Source organism: Brassica napus, unplaced genomic scaffold (assembly GCF_020379485.1).
Source record: "Brassica napus cultivar Da-Ae unplaced genomic scaffold, Da-Ae ScsIHWf_1060;HRSCAF=1499, whole genome shotgun sequence".
In the NCBI taxonomy this organism is placed as follows: Eukaryota; Viridiplantae; Streptophyta; class Magnoliopsida; order Brassicales; family Brassicaceae; genus Brassica; species Brassica napus.
The window spans coordinates 90847-114475 of NW_026014488.1; the positions used below are offsets into that span (position 1 = coordinate 90847).

Below are 23629 nucleotides of genomic sequence, written 5' to 3' on the forward strand. Positions count from 1 at the left end.
TTCTCATTATGTTTCTTCTTTCATCAAAACTTCTTCTTAGGCGTTTGTTTGTTCATAAGTTTTGGTTTTAATCTCTTGTTCGTTATGATGTTTTACCAAAATCGTTTTATGATTCTCTTGTACCCTTACGTTATTCTTTTTCTTTTTAATGGCAAACTCAAATCCGGTGGTCAAGTTGATGATGACCAATCTCAGATCCTTGATCCTGGTAGGGATGATGATGAGGGCTTAAACCCACATCCTTGATCGCTGATTAGGAATGGTCTTAGATGTTTCTTTTTGTTTTGTTTTTCTGTTTCATTCGGATGATTTTATGAAATCGTTTTCTATGTTTTTTAAAAAAAAAAACTATATGATTTTCAGTGGTAATTCTCTATGGGTCAATCCCATACCACAATGGTTTAATTGCCGTGTCCCACATACCCAAAGCCCAATACTATTCGGCCCAATATGATTTAATGCCCTGATATTTAGTGGCTTTCGGTTCGTTGTTTCAATCTCTAGGGTTTTTCAAAAGTCGACTCTCCCTCACCGGCGAGATATTCAACCGAGTCTCAGGTTTGATGCATTTTTATCTCTCCTCTTCTCATCTTTCATTTCCCTGTTTCTATCCATGTCTGCTTACTTGAAATCGTTCGTCTGTTCTTTTCAGGCTTGTTTTCGAAAGTCGCATCTCTCTCTCTCTTTCTACAGAGATATTCCACCACGATTTGCAGGTTTTCTTATGACCTCTATAATCTCTATTCAAATGTTGCTGGTTAGGTTGTCATATTTGCATATTTTGAGCCACGGATGCTTAACTTGTTTTAATCTCAGATTTGTTTAGTCACCTAAGCAAATTTACTTATATCGCCTAAGTTTAAGACTATATGAAATGAATAATAGATCAAGTGTCCTGTATACGCTCTGCTCAACTCTATCCGATCATCTTTCCCTGTTTCTATTTATGTCTTCTTACTTTATATCCTTTTTTGTTTCTCAAAGTTTGTTTTTTTCTCTTTGTGTATCTAGTAACTTGTATACTTTCTGCTCAACTCTCTTTTTGCGCTATGTTTTTATTCAGATCTTTTCTGATCAAAACCTTTCTTTTGTTTTCCAGAATGACTGGAACAGATAAAGCCATATTCTACATTAGTGTCGATCCTTCAAATGTGGAACTAGCTGCTGTGCTCTACATCAGCGTATTCAAGGCCGAGAGAATCACACAATATGATGATGGAAGTGTTGAGCTTAAGATTTTCGATTCGTCTGTGTTGGTCACGAGTGGCTCTCCTCGTTTCAGGTGACTCTTAATATTATTTTTATGTATCATATAATCATTTTTCATTCATTTTTAACGTGTTGATTAAGTCCCATTTGTTATTTGTTATTATAGGTCCATTGTGGAACTCCGAGTGGATCCTCATACCATCTCTTTGGTTATAGATAGCCAAGCTTTTGTTGCGACAGATCTAAAACTAAATCTCTCTTCACAATATCTCCTGAAAGTGATAGACCCTTTCCAAGTCATTTGGCTGTTAAGTATAAAGGAGTTTTCTGATGGTTTGCGTTATCTTCCTTCTTGTACCAAAGTAAGTCCTCCCTTTTGTACTATTAAGTCGATTTTATTGCAGTTATATGTTACATATTTTATATGCTACTTTCTTATACGTTACATATTGTTTTGTTAAGTGCAAATACCCTTCACATCATCGCCCCGCTCTCTGTTCCGAGATGACAAGATGGCAACTAATGATTGGCCAATCACTTGAGACTCGAGAGTTGTTAGGGATCGAACCCTATTTTAGAGACATCGAAACCTTAGAAGCGGTATGTGTTTCTATTTGCATATTTTTTTCAGATATATTATTATTATAACAATAATAATTGGTTTGATTTATCTATGCAATTCAGGACTTGTTCCGGATAAGAGAATGTAGGACTTTCTACGAAATTCTTAATGTCAGATCCTTCGTAGGTGTTTTGTCTACCACACTGGACGAGGTACCCTTTAATGTTTTGCATATTTCTTTGCATATTTTTTTTGGTTTTTGATCGTTTTATTCCAACTTTTCAGTTGGAACGTTTTAACACCCTATTGCAAGGATTGCATGTGGTTCGGGCTCTGAACCCGACCTACGAAGCTGCTGGCAACTTCAAGAATCTGTTACGTTCTGCTGTAAACAGTTACAACAGTCTACTGGAGGCCATTATTCCTACGGGAATGGCTAGGGAAACGCGTGAGCTGCCTAACCCTGTTGCAACTCGGGCACGTGCAGCTGATAATTGGAGGCAATTGGTGAAGCGTTGCCACTCTGCTAGATTTCTCATGAACAACAAATTAAGTAAGGCTAACACTCGTGAGGAGCTATGGATGTCGGACCTCCTCTATGACGAGGTATCAGATTGGAGGAAACAAAATATATGATATCCAGATTTCTCATGAACTTGGGTTTTCTTCTTTTGAATTAGTAAGAGCTTTAATTAGTTTATTTACTTGTTTGATTTTTAAACATTTCATTCTCTAAGCTTGTTTTTCTTGTCACTCCTTGGATATTGGGTTTTATCTAGTTCATGCTTTTGTTATATATAAAGAACTTTTAATTTCAAAAAATTGAACATGCTAATATGTGCCTGATCTAATGTACAACACTTGATATCAATATTAGTACACAAACTTACGCCCTGGAAGAACACAGAATAAAATATGATCCACAACATTTATGTATTCTATTCATTTGTAGCTAGTGACTCTTTCTTTTCTGGTCACCCGAAATCATTTATATTGAGAATCCACTGTGTTGTATTATTTATTTGTATAAAATATGGTAGGATGCTTTACCAAAACTTTTGGTGGGTCTGGTACGATAGTTGTTAACAAATACATCGCTATCTTATCTAAATTCGAAAATAAAATCTTTAACATGGAGCGTTAGAGTTTGCATACAAAGCGTGCATACTTTTTTTTTATTATAGATTCCGACTTACATACCATATATCAAATTAAAACATATTTTCATATTCCGAACTTGTTTAGTAATCAATTTACGTATTAATGTTACTGATAATAATACACAGTAATACAGAAGTGTAACTAATACTATTAATATTAAAAAACGGTACAATTATCATGTAAACACACAAAACTCAAGCAAATACAACTAGATTAAGAAGCATGTAATCATCAAAATATGTTCTTTTACTTTAAACGCTGGGTAACACATTACATCATCATATAATTTCTAAATCTATTACAATCAACCAACTACCTGCAACATATGCAATATTAATGAACAGCTCTACGAATAATGATTCCACGATGAAGCTCTCCCCGAAACACTTGAAATCACGGACGGTTCTGCATGTACGACATCCTCGATGGATAGGCTCTCACCGCAACAAGCTATCACAACAAACGGCTTGCTTACAGTACTCTGGAACCTCCGAAAGCTTCGCATCCTATATGCAAGAAATTGCATAGTCTGGGATTCGAATCCCATACCTGGATGTAGAAGCATTTAAACCTTAACCAATAGACTAGGATGCTTTCACAATCAAAATATATTCTTATAGCATGAGATTTAGTGTTCATACTTCTTACACACATATGAGTAATGACTAATTGATTTAAATTTTGCATACAAATACTATGATTTCTCTCGCTCTATTGTTATTGTAGTAAGTTGTTCTCAACAACTTTATAAACAAAAAATGGTAATGACTAAACATTTGCACCAATTTTAAAAAATAATAATTTTGTTAAATGGAAATGAAAGAGGAAGCTGAAGTTAATGTGGAAGTTTGGTGGTACTAGAAGATTTGGTATGATTGACTGGACAAATGGGCACAAAGTGAGTCAAAAAAGTTTTATTCTACAGTAACCAAACACATAAACTGGTTCCAATCTCAGACATTGTAAGTGGGACACCTTCTTTCACTAGTGGGCTTCAACATCTGATCCACAAAATTTTATTGGTTGAGTTTCATTATTATATATCTTTTTACTGACGTTGTTTGTGAATTAACGATGATAATTGACATTGTTTGTCAATTAACAATTAACGATGATAAACATGTCACCAAAATCAATCAGGACATCTGATGACTATGTTAACCAAATTGTCATTCATATACTATACGTGTGCAATTTTTACTTTAAAATAAATCTGAAGTTGACGCCAACGATAATGAAATAAAAGGCTTTTAAACTATAAAAATAGATTTTTATATTAGATGTAAATTCAGTGATACTAGTTTACGTTTATTTGATATAAAGGATGCAAACTGTGGACACTAATGAAGATGCAAGTGGAACTTGTAGATGTCAATAGTCTTCCGTGACTTACTAGGCGACGAAGTCACTGATGCTGGATGTCTTAACGTAGTCGTTGAAGTAGTTGTTGAGGCAGTGTGTGTTAGAGAGTGAACTAGGAGGCATGCAGAGTGGTAGAGACCATGTGGACGCAAGATGCTGAGCTGGCGTGGGATAAACTTGAGCAAATTTATACCGTGGAGAAAAGGCAAGAGATAAACTTGGGGAGTAAGTTTATGCCTTGAGGAATAAGTGCATTTCAAGAAAAGAAAAATGTACTTATTGATATGGAAGTTGTCCATATTCATGTTCCTTGGAGACTAGGGTTTCAGGAACGTGGAGATCACTATAAAAGAGCTATGGAGTCATATGTATTCCATAAGACACTGACTATTATTATAGAAGAAGGGTGAAAATCCCTTAGGGGTGTGTTCTTGGGTCGTGCTGAAGCAGATGCTGAAGTACTGACGGGAGACAGACATGTTTGGGTAGATTAGGAATCTTTCAGTAGCAGCTGTTAGGGTGTTAACAGACTGTGTAAAGCTGATAAGCAAGTCTTGTAATAAATTGTTTAGGCGATTTCGAATAAAACATAGTTGGTTGCTTGTATTTGATTGTCTCTTTGATTTAGCATCTGCATTACCTATATTGTGGTGTCATCTTGCACTTACAAGTGGTATTAGAGCGGGTCACCTAAGTTACTGGTGTGATCCTGAAGGTGAAGAGGGACACGATTGTTATATGCAGAAGACAATCATGTTGAAGGATGGCCGGTATGGTCATTGGAAGGTGCGCATGAAGCTGTTGGTTCGAGGAATCAATGATGCTGTGTGGATAACTGTGAAGACTGGGTGGGAAGAGCCTACCATATTTACAGGAGAGGGGAAGAAGCCCAAGCCTAAAGGGCCAAGACAAGGAGTGGTTCGAGAGGTAGTTCGAGAAGTAGTTCGACGGATGCGTCAGAGTCTGATGCACTACGCATGAAGGAGCAGACGGGTGTGTCTGTGATGGAAGGCTTGACATCTAAGCATCTTTGTTTTTGCTTAGTATGCAATCAAGCAGGGGGAGAAGTGGTGACGTTCTGGTCCAAGGAGTGCATATCTCGTGGGGGAGAAGAGCATGGTGATGGACGTCTTGTAGTAGATGGTGCTTATCTCGTGGGGGAGAAAAGTATATATATTGTAGAAGATGAAGATAGTGCAACTCTCGTGGGGGAGAAAGGCATATCGAGTATGAAGGTTTCCAGGTGAGGAAACGTGGTTGTTAAACCAGAAGGATATTGTGCTTGATCGGCACACAAAGCTAAAAGGGAGAGATTGAAGATGCAAGTAGAGCTTGTAGATGTCAATAGTCTTCCGTGACTAACTAGGCGACGAAGTCACTGATGATGGATGCATTAGTCGTTACTACATAAGAAATGCGGAGTAGTGGGTTACCATGTGGATGCAAGATATGCTGAGATGGAGAAAGATAAACTGAGGGTTTATGTCTTGACATAGTCGTTGAAGTAGTTGCTGAGGCTGTGTGTTTCAGAGAGTGAACCAGGAGGCATGCGGAGTGGTAGAGACCATGTGGACGCAAGTTGCTGAGCTGACGTGAGATAAACTTGAGGAGCAAGTTTATACCATGGAGAAAAAGAAAAGAAATAAACTTGGGGAGCAAGTTTATGCCTTGAGGAATAAGTGCTTTTCAAAAAAAGGAAAGTGTACTTATTGATATGGAAGTTGTCCATATTCATGTTCCTTGGAGACTAGGGTTTCAGGAACGTGGAGATCACTATAAAAGAGCTATGGAGTTGTGTGTATTCTATAAGACACTGGCTATTATTATAGAGGAAGAGTGAAAATCCCTTAGGGGTGTTCTTGGGTCGTGCTGAAGCAGATGCTGAAGTACTGACGGGAGAGAGACATGTTTGGGTAGATTAAGAATCTTTCAGTAGTAGGTGTTATGGTATTAACAGGGTGTGTAAAGCTGATAAGCAAGTCTTGTAATAGATTGTTTAGGCGATTTCTAATAAAGCATACTTGGTTGCTTGTATCCGATTGTCTCTTTGATTATCTTCTGCATTACCTTATTGTGGTATCATCTTTGCACTAACAACTAACACAAGTTTAAGTAGCAATGATTTATTTACCAATACCAAACTTGGCGAAAATGAAGGACAAGCGCCAAAGCAGTTTCTCTCAGCTCACAGTCGTCCAGAAATCAATCAAAATCTCACCTTCCATTATTTTTCTCAGCCTCTCTAATTCTTTTTTTTTTGTCATCACCAATTGTTCGCATTTAGAACCGGTTCTAGCTATAACTAAATATTTGTTTATATCCCAAATATTTTAAAAATATTCTACATATATCTCATGATTTCTATATTATCAAATTTTTATCATTAAAGTTAACCAAAAATGTTATCTTTTGTATTTTCAGGGAAATTCAGATCTTTTGCTTTAATCTCTCCTAAATTTTGAACCAGCCTTTGCTAATACTATTTTTGGCGTAAATTCTGATTCGGTTATGCTTGCATTGTCTCTCATACACACAACACACCACAAAAGGAGGTGTATAAGAATTTCAATTTGAAATGGCCTTGATGGCAATTCAGTAAATCTACACTTAATAAAAAGTTGATAGGAAGAAGAAGCTAACAAAAATAATAGCTAAAAATGAAAACTGTTGTGAATTAATTAAACAAGGATGAGATGAGATCCCTTTTGTTTTATATAAGTATATATTAATATATTTATTTCTGTCTTTTGTGAATAAAAGTAACGAAGGGAGAGAGAGTAGACAAAAATGATGTTATTATTTCTTTTATTTCTTATCTTGCAATCGTACAACAAAGAGGGAGATGGTATTTATAACCCACTAAAGTCGGTCATGGACTCAGATATTTACCGAAGAAAGATGTGGTGGGGACATATGTATAGTGATAATCACACACATTTGATGAGAGTGGGACATCTGTTACCATGATGAATAATCATCTTTTCCAATACTCCCCTAATTATTCATCTTATATTACGTAGTGCCTCGTTAAAAACCTAATCACGGAAAAACTCATTGGGACAAAAATCATGACAAGGAAAAAAGAGTACACTGTTGTAATCTCCCCCTAAGAATAGTAGACATAGATTTCTTGTCACAGGTCACGCAAATGTCGCATTCCGATACCGTAGACATGTTTTGGGAATGTTGTAGTCGGAAGAGCTTTGGTGAACAAGTCAGCCGGATTTTCGCATGACCGTACATACTCGATGTGCACTTCTTTATTTTTCTCGAGTTTCCTTATGTACGAGAAAAATCTTGGAGGGATGTGTTTTGTTCTGTCGCTCTTGATATAGCCTTCTTTAAGTTGAGCGACACACGCCGAGTTGTCTTCAAATATTTTCGTCGGTTCTTTCTCATTGACTATTCCGCTTGATTCTTGTATGTGTTGACTTATTGACCGAAGCCACACACATTCTCGACATGCTTCGTGAAGCGCGATAGTTTCTGCGTGATTCGAAGAAGTTGCAACCAGAGTTTGTTTCTGGGACCGCCAAGAGATCGCGGTTCCACCAATTGTAAAAACGTTGCCGGTTTGCGATCAAGCCTTATGAGGATCTGATAAGTATCCTGCATCTGCAAAACCAACCATACTAAACTCGGGTTTTCTAAAATATTTTAACCCTAAATCAATTGTACCTTGGAGGTAACGGAATACATGCTTTATTCCGTCCCAGTGCCTGCGAGTAGGAGCAGAACTATATCTTGCCAGGAGGTTAGTAGCAAAGGCAATATCTGGCCTTGTACAGTTTGCAAGATATAACAGCCCACCGATAGCACTTATATAAGGTACTTCTGGACCTAATATCTTCTTGCTATCTTCGCAGGGCCTAAAAGGATCACTCTCAACATTGAGAGATCTACCAATCATTGGAGTACTCAAAGTAGTCGCTTTGTCCATACGAAAGCGTTTCAATATCCTTTTTGTATAGTTTGATTGATGCACAAATATCCCTTCTCGAAGATGCTCTATCTGGAGCCCAAGACAAAACTTTATCTTGCCGAGATCTTTCATTTCGAACTCCTCTTTCATATGAGTTCGAGCATCATCAACCTCCTTTTGAGTTCCAGTTATGTTCAGGTCATCTACATATACAACAATGATCACAAAGCCAGATGACGATTTCTTTATAAAAACGCATTTCTTTATAAAAACGCATGGACATATCGCATTATTCACATATCCTTTACTCAAAAGATATTCACTTAAGCGATTGTACCACATGCGTCCAGATTGCTTTAATCCGTAAAGTGATCGCTGTAACTTGACCGAACAAATCTCCCTGGATTTTTCTTTTAATGCCCCTGGCATTTCAATCCCTCAGGGAGTTTCATATATATATCGTTATCCAACGATCCGTACAAATATGCGGTCACAATGTCCATAAGATGCATTTCAAGATTTTTAGATGCCGTTAAGCTCATCAAAAATCTAAACGTAATTGCATCCATTACCGGGGAATACGTTTCCTCAAAATCAATTCCCGGTCTCTGAGAAAAACCTTGGGCAACTAATCGGGCTTTATATCGGGTTACTTCATTTTTCTCATTTACTTTTCTTACGAATACCCACTTATACCCAACATGATTTATATTCTCAGGCGTTATGACTATAGGTCCAAAGACATTTCTTTTATTCAGGGAGAGTAATTCAATTTGAATGACCTTCTTCCACTCCTCCCAATCATGTCTTTTCTGACATTCCAAAATGGACCTTGGATCGGGATCATCATTTTCATGATCGATCTCTTTGGACACAAAAAAGGAGAACATTCCATCAACATCTTTTATCTTATTTCTGATCCATAACTTTTCATCTTGGGCGTAGTTGATGGAAATCTCATACTTTTATGTTCCCTTCTCGTCATCTGGATCATCTTTATCTATGCCTTCTTTCAGACATTTTTCAGTATCAGGTTCTTCTGGAACCTTACTTTGTTCATCCAATTTCTTTTTCTTTCGGAGATTTTTATCTTTAGAACCCGATGGCCTCCCCCTCTTTAACTGAACCCTAGGTTCATTCATTTTGTTTCCATCAGTTTGTTTTTTTAGGAACATCAACTCTGGATGGAACATTTTCAGCGGGTATACATGATTTCGTCACCCTTCTCGTATCTGTGAACGCATCTGGTAACTGGTTTGCCAAATTATTCAAATGCACAATTTTCTGAACTTCCAGCTCTCTTTGATTCGTAGGGGGATCAAGGTGTAACAACGACAGTGTACACCAAGTAATCTCTTTAGGAATTCTATTAATTTCACCCCTAACGCTGGAAATTCATCCTTATTAAAATGGCAGTCGGCAAATCGTGCCGTAAACATATCACCAGTTACTGGTTCCAGATATCTTATTATACTTAGTGACGTATAACCCACATATATTCCCAATCTCCTTTGTGGGCCCATTTTTGTTCTTTGTGGCGGTGCTATCGGAACATAGACCGCACACCCAAAGACACGGAGATGGGATACATCTGGCTCTTACCCAGATGTCAATTGTAATGGGGAGTACTTATGATATGCACTCGGTCTTAACCGAACCAGTGCAGCTGCATGCAATATAGCATGACCCCATACAGAAATTGGGAGCTTCGTTCTCAGGACTAACGGTCTTGCAATCAACTGCAACCATTTTATCAATGACTCGGCCATGCCATTTTGTGTATGCACATGGGGAACTGGATGCTCCACATCAATCCCCATTGACATACAATAATCATCAAAGGCTTGCGATGTAAATTCACCAGCATTATCAAGCCTTACTTTCTTAATGGCATACTCTGAGAACTGCGTTCTCAACTTTATTATCTGGGCGATGAACTTTGCAAAAGCCGTATTTCGTGTCGTCAAAAGAGACACACTTGACCATCTACTAGATGCGTCAATCAATACCATGAAATACTTAAACGGCCCGCATGGTGGGTGGATCGGTCCACATATATCACCATGTATTCTTTCAAAAAAAATTGGTGATTCATTGTCTACTTTTGCTGGTGATGGCCGAGTTATAAGTTTTCCTTGAGAACATGCATTACATGTAAACTCGCCCGTTTGCAAAATTTTTCCGTTTTTCAACGGATGGCCATTCAAATTTTGCACAATCTTTCTCATCATGACTGAACCAGGATGTCCTAGCCTCTCATGCCAAATTTTAAATGTATCAGTAAACTTCATGTTTACCACGGCGTAAGACTCAGTCATGGTTATTTTCGTACAATATAGTCCAAAGAATAACATTCTTAACTCTTCCAATATATGTTTCCTCTCGGACTTAATGCAAAGAAATTCAGTGCCATCTTTACTCATAGTCTCAATATGATATTCATTTCTTCGGATATCCTTAAAACTTAATAAGTTTCAATGAGACTCGGGGGGAATACAATGCATCACTTATTTCAAATATTGTTCCCCCTGGCATTGAAAATTTCGCTCTTCCAGAGCCAATAATAATCTTTGCACTACCAGATATTGTACTTACGCTTCCAGCGTAATCTTTTATTTTGAGACTGGAGAAATATTTCTTATCTTTAATTATCGTGTGCGTTGACGCACTATCTGCCAAACACAAATCTCCATCCATAGTCTCAAAGTTTGGCATTTTCTGAATATAAAACATATATTATTAAACATTAAACATGAAACATAACATATATCTTACAACAAAAGATATAGATACTATAATACAATCTACTTATATCACATCGATTTATATCACTCATCGATACTCTCTGGCTCAACCAGAAAGTCCGATACGTCGAGATGAGTATCATCATTTAAACCATGAAAGGATGGCCCGGGTTCTTCAGAGATGAAGTTAGTTTCACCTCTTCCTTTCTCTTTTCCCTTTTGGGATTCTCTATACAGATCGGCTAAATGTTTTGGCATACGACAGTTACGTACCCAATGACCTTTCATGTCGCATCTGTAGCAAACCTTTCCCGTTTGCCTTTTATCATCCTGGCCCTTTTCATTCCTTTCATTTTCGTGGAAGTCTTTATTATTTCTTTCATCATAGGGACGAAATCTTCTTCCTCGTCCTCTTCCACGACCATGATAACGGTTTCCACTACGTCCACGACCTCGTCCTCTTCTATTATCATAACTGGATGATGCAACATTCACTTCAGAGAATGGAGCAGATCCAGTGGGACGAGCTTGATGGTTTAAAGTCATGAGTTGATTATTCTGCTCCGCTACAAGGAGGACTTGCATCAACTCCGAGTAACGGGTATATCCATTCACCCGGTACTGTTGTTGCAGGATTACATTTTCAGGATGGAACGTGGAGAGAGTTTTTTCGATCATATCATAATCACTTATTTTCTCTCCACATAACATCATCCTCAAAGTAATTCCGAACATCGCGGAATTAAACTCACTAACTCTTTTGTAATCCTGGAACCGGAGATGGATCCACTCGTGTTTAGCTTTCGGTAAGATCACATATTTATGGTGATCGTACCTCTCTTTTAAAGATTTCCAGAGGTCACAAGGATCTTCTTTTGTAATATATTCATCGTTTAAACCATCATGGATGTGGTGTCGTAAGAATATCATGGTTTTTGCTTTTTTCTCATCCAACGCCGTTTTCGAACTATCGATGGTTTCCAAAAGCTCGTTTCCTCTCAGGTGCATCTTTGCACCCACTGCCCAGGTCATATAATTATTTCCCGTAATATCCAGGGCATTAATTTCTTGCTTTGTCAAATTCGACATGATAACTGTATTCATAGAATAATAATATAAATATAGTAAATACGAGAATTTAAATGCATAATTTAAATGCAGAAATTAAAGGCATAAAATAAAAGCAAAAATTAAATTGCAGAAATTTAAATTGCGGGAATTTAAATAGCATAAATAAAATCGGGAGGCTTAGCCTACCACATGATCCGAGGAATCATAGACTACCATATTGATCATTTTTTCAAAATCCGAGGAGACATGGTCTACTATTTTGACTTTTACTTATTTCAAGGTCCGAGGAGACTTGGTCTACCATTTTTGACCTTTTATTTTTATTCAGGTGGCAAAGCCTACCACGTGTTTCACTGATCATGAAGGCATAGCCTACCATAACGATCAGTCGGGGAAGGCAACACCTATCATCCCGAAAGATAAACAGAGAAAGTCCAGCCTCTCACTCCGAAATAATAATAAAATTTAAATAAATTAAGTATATTGAAATACATAAATTTAAACATTACCTCGGCTGGTTTAAGAACTTTCGGATTGATAAGCTTCAGTTGGTCAGAGCTTCGTGCTGATAACGTGTTGTGAATTAATAAAACAAGGACAAGATGGGATCCCGTTTGTTTTATATAAGTATATATTAATATATTTATTTCTGTCTTTTGTGAATAAAAGTAACGAAGGGAGAGAGAGTAGACAAAAGTGATGTTATTATTTCTTTTGTTTCGTATCTTACAATCGTACAACAAAGAAGGAGATGGTATTTATAACGCACAAAAGTCGGTCATGGACTCAGATATTTACCGAAGAAAGATGTGGTGGGAACATGGGTATAGTGATAATCACACACATCTGATGAGAGTGGGACATCTGTTACCACGATGAATAATCATCTTTTGCAATAAAAACCAGTAAAATTTAGGAGGAAAAAGTGAAGTAACGATTAGTCCCACAAAAACGTGCGTTCTTTATTAGAAACTCAAAACATAGCTGTCAATTTTTAAGTGGATAATATTGTCAAAATTTTAAAATATGTTTTAAGAGTTATGGGAGAGGCTCTCACCGATGCTGATGGCCTAAGGTGGGACTTAGATGTCAACTTTACACTTGACATCTCTTGTAATATAAAAAAACGACCAAGGATACAAAATTGAAATTAAAAACCACTCTGTGATAATTGGATTGACTCATCTATATATATATTATTTAGAATCTTTTCTAACTACAGATATGAGACTTTTGTCCCTAATACAACCTCTCGAAATGATGGTTTTTTAAGCGTTGATCTCGGAATATTTTGGGAAGAATCAACGGGCCGACTTTGGGATGGATCGATAACAGATCGAGTTGGATTGTCTGGATCGGGCTTTGATCTAATGTTAAGCTAAATATGATTCCAATCTAAAACCAATTGGTGATAACTGGATTAACTCATCTATTTTATATATTGTCCCTAATTTTATCCTCATCTTCTTATTTCTTCGAATTTCACACCTCATCAAAGAGTTTTGTACAGCAAGCTTCTACGACATCAGCCATCGTCAGAAATATGTTGTCTTGTCCAATCATGTCAGCAAAGTGCGACAAGTGTAGCTTGTCTATCACCAACGGTCCAGGATTCGCAAGAATCAACTGTTATATAGACAAAATCATAGTCAGATAATATTTTACAACTAATTCACTGATTGCTTAGATAAAATGAAAACATTAAATCTATTTTTTAATATGTTTACCTGAATATCTCTCTTCTGGAGAGATTTGTACAAATCTTCTAGGACGTGGATACCATTTACCGATGTCCGTAACAGCTGAAATCTTATACAATAAAAGAGACTTTTGTCTCTCCTCCTTGTGCCACATCATCAGAAAGGAGAGGGCAAAACATGACACGTGACATCTCCTATGTTTCTCTACATCGACATCTCTCAATTTTGACGAGAGAACTGGTTTCCTTTTCCGTAGGCCCATTAAAGTAGAAAAACTCATTTTCCAGAAGCGCTTCACCTCCATCGCCTTCTTGATTTACCCTACCATCACCTTTTTGAAACCGTCGAAATCACTCCTATCTTCCACTCCACCACCTTTTTGAAACTGTTAATTAATCACTGCAATAGATGATATCTTCATCCGTCTAGCTTCCATGTGTTCCCCACCAATTCTGACGACTATATATATGAGACCAGAAAGAGAGACCACAACTTCCATATGGGGATCGCTATGGTTCTGGTAAACCGAGAAGGTAATTCGATTCCACTGAATCTGTCTTCCTTTTAACTCATCGGAGAATTTTTGCTTCCTAACACTACATTATCTTATACAAGAGCACTCGCTCAATGTTTTGTTTCTTTAGCTCATCGCATAGAATTGGATTTGTAACATTTGATTGTTTTCTTATTGTTGCAGTCCACGCTAATTAAGGGGACCAGCTGTTTGTGTCTGTGTTTTTGATGGTCTGGTCTCAGTTGTTGAGACGAAGGTGTTCGTCGCAACTAACGTCAATTATAAGTTTGTCGGAGGTTCTGGTTTTCCTGAAATCTTTTTTAAAATTAATCAATTCCACTTAGCAACTCCTGATATTTTTATTTTTTCCCTTCTGACAGATCGTCTCTTCCTAAACAATACGACAAAAACCCATTTTAACTTTGACAAATAATGTGCTGTTGGACAAAAATGCATTTTTACTTAGCTCTGCTTATATGCAGTTACTTTAAGCTTTAGTAAAGGTGAACTAGAAGACTCACCAGTAGTGGTTGTATAACACAAACTCATACGTCTTCTTGGGTCGATGAAAACCTACACCAGGTCAGATATCTGAAAGCCTAAACCTTTTTATGCATCACCTCCAAAGATTTAGTGTTAACCTCCATTTGTCAAAATTCTTCCTTCAGGTATCTGAATCCATTATCGTTTCCGGAACCTAAGAGAAAAGGGTTTCACTTTTAACCCAAGAAAAGCCAATTATCATATATTGTGTGTCAAAGATACGATATCTTGCATATTTGCATTGTTTTAAGCTTCCATTTTGTACATAATGATCATATAGATTAGGAGTTTAGCAACATTTCATTAAGTCAAATATATAACAAAGCAACACTTTAAGTCTTTAAACTATCCACTGCTACAAAAGCTACAATTTTCTGCCACCCGAAAAACATTAGCCACTGCTATTTGTACAAGTAAATCAATAAATTAGTGTTTCATTTGAAACATGTTTATTCAATATCTATATCAATATTGTAATTTTAAAACGCAACAACTATTATGTAGATTTATGTGTCTCGCAGTTAAAGTAAATGATCACTCTTCTACGATAACAATTCATATGTTATCTCTAACATATAAATTCCTAATGTCATACATCAAAAAAAATTCAACTTGCATCAGTCAGTCGCATCCCACTATTTGAATACGTACCCATCAATACCAATAGCAAAAAAACATAAGAATCTCCATTCTAAATTATACAACAAATCAGCAAAAAAATTTACAAATTTAAATAACAAAAATGTCAAATAATCTGCGCGTAGCGCGGACATACCACTAGTATGGTAATAAAGTTAACATACTTGGCTTCAAACAATTAAGAATATTTTGCTTAGTATTAAAATTAACATACGTGACATTTCAGTGATTAGAAACTGGATCCTAGGTAGGCTTGCTAATTTCACCTTCTTTTCTTCCTCTAATCTTTGAATCCTGTAAATTTAAAAGTTTTCAGATAAGGGTTCTTGTGAACCAATAACACATCTTGAGCTTAGCTTTTTATTTTGCTAAACAAGATGGAACAAGAAAATATAGTGACATGAACCAAGTTATCTTGATCCCATAACAAACCCGAATTTATGGTATCAGAACTGACCCAACACCCTGATCCATGAATCCGGCCTAGACAGTGGCCCGATCATCCCATTTACTGATGACCCATAGAAAGTTCAGTTCCGCCGAAATTGCTAGAAAATAAAGCATGATTTTTGTTGGACCCAATTTTGGTCAATATCTTAATGGGCCGCGATCAAAGACATAGGCCTTAAGGAGCCGAAGCCCACAACAAAAATACGAGCTTGAGGAGGTCGCGAAGGTCGTGCAACAAGAGACAGAGATCACAGAACCGTTACGAATATCACGAGGTCGACTCACTATAAAGGAAGAGGAGTGGAAACAAAGGAGGACACGTTGAAAACCCTAGAGAAAGCTACACACATACATCGACCTTGTTTTCTCCCATTCTTAGATCCTTTTCTTTATGGATCTCACTTGTGTAATTCGATATAGTTTAACTTATTGTATTCGATCTTATTCATCAATAAAGTCCATTTTTGCATACGGGAAACTGTTTACATCGCTGTGTTCTAAAGATATCGTTGCCTATATCTTTTGTCTTCCCTAGATCAAACTCCCGATCACTATCAAATACTTAGTGTAGATTTTAGATTCTACATTTTGGCGCCGACTATGGGGAAGATAAACGAAAAGCATCTTTGCTAAGAAACCGATCTAAGTTTCCTAAGCGCGAATATGGATCCAAACCAAACCGCCGGAATTGCGCCCTCAAGAGTCAACGATATCGATCCTATCGGATCCGACTCGGCGACCGAAACCACACCAACTGGGTTAACAGGAGCCAATGACGCAACCGAAACAACCCAGACGCAACGAATCCCTCCAATCGGGACTTCGAGTCAAGATCAACCTCTTCCGATCAACCAGACATTGATCCCGGAACGAGCTGGAGCTCGAGTCTGGAACCGTCCCGAAGATAGACAATCTTTCGACGACCTAACCTGATCTAGACCGACTTCGCCGACTCCTCTAGCCCAAACTCGAGGAGAATTTACCAAACTTTGAGGAATGATGACGACTCTAATCGACGAAATTCGTAGTCATAGGATCGCCAATCAAACCATTGCTAACAGACTGGACCAAGCTGAAACGGAACTCACAGACCATCGAGCTGCAAACGCTCGAGAAAGAAATCAAACGCTCCTCGATCCATCAAGGGGAACGTCGAACCCTCAAAAGGCCGGTCTGTTCGGCACTCCAGAGATCCCAAGCGCCCTATCCGGACACTACACGAGAGAGAACTCACAATGACCCCCGCCGCAAGGCATGACTCACTGAAGCTTAAGCTATAGTGGATTGGACGAAATCGACACTGGGCTCCAACGCCCACAAAGTACTCAGATCCAATTTTAGAACGGATCAACGGAAAGACAGGGGGAACCGAGAACTCGGGTCCCACCACCGAACCATTCGATCCTTGAAAATCGAACTCCGTCTGCGTCGAGGACCATCCGTCAAGCAAGATTCGATAACCCAACAGAAAAAGCTCGGAGGCTCGACCTTCGCCCCCCCCCCCCCCCCCCCCCGTTGATATCGACCCTCAAAGGGAAGACCTGGGTCGATGCCGAGCTCAAAAAGATACATGCCATCGTACATATGGCAACGAGCTTTGCCCCAGATATCGATATGGTTATTGAGGAAACGAGAAGAACTCCATTTACAAACAAAATTGCTAGCGTGAGGCTGCATCATGTTGGAAAACTAAAATTCCTCGACTAAGCAGGAAACTCAGACCCAAAGGCCCACGTGCGAGCCTTCCGCCTCGCAATATCGAGAGCACACCTCACCGACGATGCAAAAGAGGCCGGTTACTGCCGCTTCTTCTATGAGAACCTCACAGGTCCCGCCCTTGAGTGGTTCGCTAGACTAGAAGAAAAATCGATTGACAATTTCACCCAGTTGGTATCTACATTCCTCAAAAAATATTCAGTCTTCGTAGAGACAAGGGTTACCGAGGCAGATCTCTGGAATCTCAAACAAGCACCTTTCAAGCCATTGAGAGCGTACATAAACAATTTTCGAGAAATCAAGGCCAAGATTTCGCATCCAAACGAGGTCGTCGCCCTAGCAGCATTGAAGTATGGCGTCTGATTCTCGTCCAAATTCAGGGAAGAACTAGCAGTACAGGTACCTATCTCGTTGGATGACGCCCTACACCGAGCCTCTTACTTCGCCACCCATGAAGAGGAGGTCGCAGCCTTAAAGGAACAGTGCATCGCAAACAAGAATAATGCGACCAAAAAGCCTGCTGCTCTCAAAGAGCCAACCACCAAAGGGCAACACTCCTATGCAATAAATAATTCGCCACAAAAGTCTTCAACATACGACCTCAGCAAATACTGCACCTTCTACGACCGCAAGGGCCATTCGATCGAAGAATATCGAGCCACAATCCGCAGTCAAAACAAAAATTAGAAAACGACTGAAGAAACCGGAGAGGAAGAAGAAGAGCCAGCGACTCCAAAATCCAACCGAAAGGCCAGAGTCTCGACAAACAAAAGAGGCAGGGAGACCGAGCTGGAATCACCGAGCTCTCCACCCTTAGCTTCGAAAAAAGAGTCGACATGATTTCGTGGGGGCTAAACAACAACGTGACCAACGAAATCAAGAGCCAGACCAAAGGGAAAATATGCTTCGAGATCACAGTAGCTATTCGCCCGTTGGTAAACCCTGATGAAGCTATTCCTCCTCCAACCGTCACTCAATACAACTCAAACACAGAATCTCCCTGCGGAAAAACCCCCAATTTCAAGCGAAAGAACAAAATGATCAGAATCTGCGAGCTACTAGGAAAATCGACGGCTCTGCAAATTCGTAAAAAAAACAGAATGCAATCCTTCAATCGTAATCTGTCTGGGGGACAAAGATACTATCGACCAGCACTAACCAAGAAATGGAATTTTCTGGCCCATAACAAAGGCAAAAAACGAATCGACCTCATTTACGGAGGTTCCAAGTTTTGCAATTCGGTCAACTCAATCAAAGCGTACCAACGTAGAGCCAAAAACAATGTAGGGGTGAGAGAACCCTTATCAGGTCCTGCCACAAAATCACCTTCGACGAAAAAGAAACCGCAGGCTTAGACAAACCACACGACGACACTCTCGTAATACGACTCGATGTTGGCGGTTGCGAACTATCTCGAGTAACGATCGACACCGGAAGCTCGGCCGGTGTCCTCTTCTACGACACATTCAAAAGAAGGGGATTCACGAAAGCACTCCTAAAGCAAGAGCGAACTCCCCTCATCGGGCTCGCAGGAGAAACCACCTAGTTCCTCGGATCGATCGAGCTCACGGTAACCGCTGGGGAAGTTAGGAAAATCGTAGAATTCATCGTATTAGACCGACCATCCCCGTTCAACGCAATCCTTGGGAGGCCTTGCCTATATAGCATGAAGGCGGTTCCCTCAACATATCACCAATGCCTAAAATTTCCAACCCCAAAAGGAGTCGAGACTATCAGAGGAAGCCAAAAGAACTCCAGGATATGCTACCTCACGAGCTTCAAAGACATCAAGCAACACTCCTAAATCGAGCAGCCAAAACCAACAATAGACGTACACGAACCATCAAACATCAGACCCAGTCCCTAGGAAAATAATCGAACTATGTTATGACTTGATCCCTCGACGAGGGTATGTAGGCAAATCACGACACGAGTCCAGTCACTCTCCCCCTACAGAACTCGAAGCGGGCATATCGCAACACCCGAGGAACGACGGCACAACAATGTCAAAAACTGCCTTCTTTTCACAAATATGTAACTAAACAGAATCCAACATGTTAATAAAATCAGTTCTTAAAAATTCGAACACATCAGACTTCTAATATTAGAAAATCGCATAACTGCGACAGTTGACCAAAAACCAGGATCCCGATCAAGTCCTCGGCCGCAGCCAACTCCGTCAACAAGCGCAAAAAACTAGCTAACAAAATCTTTTGTTACATCGAAACTATCGATAAAAGTATCTACAACAAATCGACACATGGCCCCAAAAGATCGGCCTCGCATAAACATAAAAAGGGCAACAAATAAATCGGATCCACGATCCCCTCTTTATTAAATAAAAAATAATAAAGCAACAAAAAGCTGAGGGAAAAAGAAAGAAATTCCCTAAAAGCTACTCTTCGATGTTGAATTCACCATCCTCAAACCGACTACCCGAGCACTTCGCCATGTCGTCCGCTGCAGAAGGGACCTTAGCGAAGAAATTCTCTGGCAGATCCTCTAAAATCTGAGGCAGATCGAGCTTCCCAATGGAGAAATCCGAAGTCTCCATCACATCGACCTAAGTCCCAAGCTCAACCTCCTTCGCTCGAAGCCGCAACAACTCATCCGAAGCCATGAGATTGTTATTCATGATCTCCTTCAAGAGATCTATATTAGCCACGACCTCCCGAAGACGAGCCTCACAATCAGTTGCAGCCTTCTTCTTTTCCTATTTCTCCTTCATAGAGACCAGCACATCCAGATAGCTGCCCGCCATAGCCTTTTTGGCGTCATAAGTCGCACGGCGAAGGTCGTCGGAGAACTTGTTGGCAGAGGATTCAACCTTCGCTTCCAAAAAGGAAACTTGCTCGAGGGCCGATTTCCTTTCGTTGCTGACAACTTGCAGACGAGCTTCGAGCGAAGCAGCCTGATTCCCCAGCTTCTCGGCGGCAGGCAGTTGAGCAGCATTGGCGCGCTCCAGGTCTTGAGCCATCTTTAGACCAGGCTTTAGCTCGCGAACGACCTTCTTTATTTCATAAAGTTCATCAGAATGCAGAACATCCTGCATGCGTTTCTCTAAAGTCGCCGCAAACTCGTTGCTAGCCTCCCTAGCCTGGAACACAACAAATCAGCACAAAACAAACCGAAAAATCGAAAAGAATCGAATATCGAAAAGAACTACCTTAGCATGGGCCACATCCATCTTCACGTAGGCCTCGCATTCCGTCATATTCTGCAAAGAGGGAAGCGGACACCCAACATGTTTGAACTGCCTCACCAAGTGAGCGACACTATCAGGATCTTCCTTAATAGGGCAGTCCTTGGAATGGGAAAACTTCCAGTGAAACAGCTTAGCAATAGCCGCCTCGCCCGAAACGCCAAGACGATGGTCTGACCCATTCGTTTTAGCTTTCTTCGGGGGTCGATAATGCCCCTCTGAACCCATCGGGCTGTTCGACTTAACACGAGCAGCAGAATTCTCACCCTCGAGGTCCTTCACCTCTTGGGTTGAAGCCCTTGGGAGCCGGGTCTCCACCTGAAGAACTTCCATAAGCGCCTCGCTCACATCTCTAGATCGAATACGTTCCGCGTTAGCACTACCAGTTCGAGTTTGTGCCCTATCAGAATCGCGAGGGTTCGATCTTCTTGAAGCCATGTTACTTTGATAAGAAAAAGCGAAATCAATCACTATGATGAATCTTATAACAAAGTGAAGCTTTATAAAGGTCAAGGTCTCGCTGTATCTCAACGACCCAAACAAAGGGAATCTCGAAGGCTAAGGAATCAGAGATATCCCAAAAAATTATACTTATCCTTTAGGAATATCTAAGATATCACAATCAAAGATCGCGGAAAACAAAAGATATTACACAAAAAAAGGAGAAAATTAACTAGAAGCGGAATCATTGGGGATATACGACCCCCCGCCTTGATCCACTAAATCGTCTGAAACTTGAGGAAGATCGAGCTCGGAGATTGACCAATCCGGCACGGCAGCTGAAGCAAGAGATCCTTTAAACGAGCAAGCTCTGCATCCACACTTAGACCCTCATCCTTGAGCTCGTTCAGAAGATCGATGTTGGCAGCCACCTCTTGCAACCGGATCTCAGCAGACACTTCATTATTCTTTATTGACCATTTATCCTTCAGAGATTCAAGGATCTCTTGGTATCGGGTCGCGATATCATGACGAGCAACGCGAGAAGCACGACGAATGTCCCGATCTCTCTCGACCTCGAGCACCTCAATTCTTGCCTTCTGAGCAACCATCTGGGTCGTAAGAGCCTCGTTCTCCTGATAAACTCTCTTCCAATCCTCGGTAAAAGCCTCGATCTTTTCGGCATCCTTCTTGCCTTCTCGCTTGGTGGCTTTGAGTTCCTTCGAAAGCCTCTTAATCTCGGAACCAATACTCTCGATTTCCTTGTCATTCCGAGAAGCCACGACGTGATCCTCCATCACCACGACGTATTCATTAAAAGCTTCCATCACCGGAGAAGAAGTCGAAATAAGCAAACTAATACCTCGAAGCAACTTTTCAAGGAAAGCAAGGCAAGAAACGAACCTTAGAGCTCGCTACTGCGACCTTGGCATAGGCTTCCCTCTCGGCTGAGGAAGCGAGAGATGGGAGACGGCAACCCGCAGACCTCATACGACCAGCAAGGAAAATTAGGTCACTTTGGGCCACAAACAAAGAACCATCTCCCTCAGGAGAAAACCTAGCACGAGATGGACTGGGCAAGGCGCCCTCCGACAACCGGCGTCGTTTACGAGTCGCCGCGACGGTCTCGTCTTCTGAGCCAAGACTCAACGAGACAGGAGGCTGCCTCTCTCCCGAGACATCTTCATCGTCAGAATCGTGAATCGAGATCAAGGGAGATTTTCTCGAAGCTCGGCCCCTCGACGCAAACCCGGAAGTACAGAACGACGACCTCCTCACAAGCTGTCTAGTTAATCAATCTGAAGACTGGGTCTGAACGGAAGGAGTCGCTATGACTTCCTTGGAATGTTCGGCCTCATCCTCAGAACCCCCAACCAAAGGAGCCCTGTTGGTCCTCTCCGGCATAGCGAAGACAGCTCGAATCTGAGTTTGGTCAAAAGTAGACCAGTTCGAACGATCTCTCCGAAGAAGACCAATCAGACCACGAATCTCGTCTGACATCGAAGAGCTTCCAGAAGGAAACGAATCAATCGGGATCTACTCCACGAGGAGCGCTACAGACATAGGTGATATCATCCTTCTCGCATCACTGGAAGAATCGAAACCACATTCGTAGGCCACGAAAGGTTGAGTCACCAATTCCCTAAAAAGGAAAAATCGACACATAGACAAAAGAAAACTAACCGATATTCTCGGCCCAACGCCGACGGAGCCGAGAGAAGTCGAATTCACCCATAGACGCTCGATCCATCTTGAAAACAAAAAATTGTTCGCGCCACTTCTCGTCGCGGTAGGGAATGTCATCGATGACATGGCGACCTGGGCACGGAGACACGAGGAAGGGACCAGGGTTCTGCTGGTTTCGCTTCTCCAGAACGAGCTGTCGGAACTCACCAAGGCCAAAAGAAAGGCCCTCCTCCCTATCCTTGACGAAGAAGGTGACAAGATGTCTATGAAAATTCGGGAGGATCTGAGTAAGCGATAACCCATGCTCCGCCAGAATCTCGAGTATTGGCTCCGGAATCGGGAAGATAAGACCGCAAGAGTGAAAGAAAGAAAGATAGGCTCCGTAGTAGCCTTCTCTCATGGTTTCGGGAGTCTCATGCATACCGGCCAAGTCGAGAACGACGGAACGATCGTCCATGTACGCCCTGTAAAGGTCCTCGAGATCGTCGGCTTTAGTAGTTGGAGGAGGAAAATTGTACGACGAAGACATCTCGAGCTCAACGAACAAAGAATTTCAGAGCAAAGAAGAAAGAGACGAGAGATAAAAATGATAGTAAGACTAAAGAAGATCTCTCACGCATATATATAGCCACCTAACGGCTCCATCGCCGTTCTCAAGGAAAATAATGATGACCTAGTCTACGCCCTAGCGGCGGCTAAAATAGCTG

The 23629-nt window shown here is 40.4% G+C and overlaps 3 protein-coding genes across 3 annotated transcripts; 1 reads left to right on the top strand and 2 right to left on the bottom strand.

Moving 5' to 3' along the window:
- LOC111202945 lies at nt 1–2712 on the top strand. Its single transcript, XM_022696217.2, has 7 exons — nt 1–558; nt 653–716; nt 1100–1282; nt 1376–1571; nt 1672–1809; nt 1894–1983; nt 2057–2712. The coding sequence occupies exons 3-7, from the start codon at nt 1101–1103 to the stop codon at nt 2405–2407; spliced, it is 957 nt and encodes a 318-aa protein (XP_022551938.2). The 5' UTR covers nt 1–558; nt 653–716; nt 1100; the 3' UTR covers nt 2408–2712.
- An 8332-nt stretch (nt 2713–11044) lies between these two features.
- Nucleotides 11045–11968, bottom strand: LOC125595423. Its single transcript, XM_048771214.1, has one exon. It carries the CDS (start codon nt 11966–11968, stop codon nt 11045–11047), a length of 924 nt encoding a protein of 307 aa, XP_048627171.1.
- Nucleotides 11969–21514: 9546 nt separating this feature from the next.
- LOC125595424 lies at nt 21515–23451 on the bottom strand. The gene is made up of 3 exons (XM_048771215.1): nt 22920–23451; nt 22161–22417; nt 21515–22108 (listed from the first exon to the last, which is right to left on the bottom strand). Exons 1-3 carry the CDS (start codon nt 23449–23451, stop codon nt 21515–21517), a joined length of 1383 nt encoding a protein of 460 aa, XP_048627172.1.
- Nucleotides 23452–23629: the final 178 nt, after the last annotated feature.

Excerpts from the sequence above, each read along its gene's own strand:
- LOC111202945 (XM_022696217.2), top strand. The coding sequence starts at position 1,101 with ATGACTGGAACAGATAAAGCCATATTCTACATTAGTGTCGATCCTTCA. Across the intron at positions 1,572-1,671 it reads ATCTTCCTTCTTGTACCAAA|TGCAAATACCCTTCACATCA; the intron begins GTAAGTCCTCCC and ends TGTTTTGTTAAG. Across the intron at positions 1,984-2,056 it reads TGTCTACCACACTGGACGAG|TTGGAACGTTTTAACACCCT; the intron begins GTACCCTTTAAT and ends CCAACTTTTCAG.
- LOC125595423 (XM_048771214.1), bottom strand. The coding sequence starts at position 11,968 with ATGCACCTGAGAGGAAACGAGCTTTTGGAAACCATCGATAGTTCGAAA.
- LOC125595424 (XM_048771215.1), bottom strand. The coding sequence starts at position 23,451 with ATGTCTTCGTCGTACAATTTTCCTCCTCCAACTACTAAAGCCGACGAT. Across the intron at positions 22,418-22,919 it reads GCGTTGGGCCGAGAATATCG|ATGTCTCGGGAGAGAGGCAG; the intron begins GTTAGTTTTCTT and ends CTGACGATGAAG. Across the intron at positions 22,109-22,160 it reads AGAGGGAAGCCTATGCCAAG|TTGCTTCGAGGTATTAGTTT; the intron begins GTCGCAGTAGCG and ends TTCCTTGAAAAG.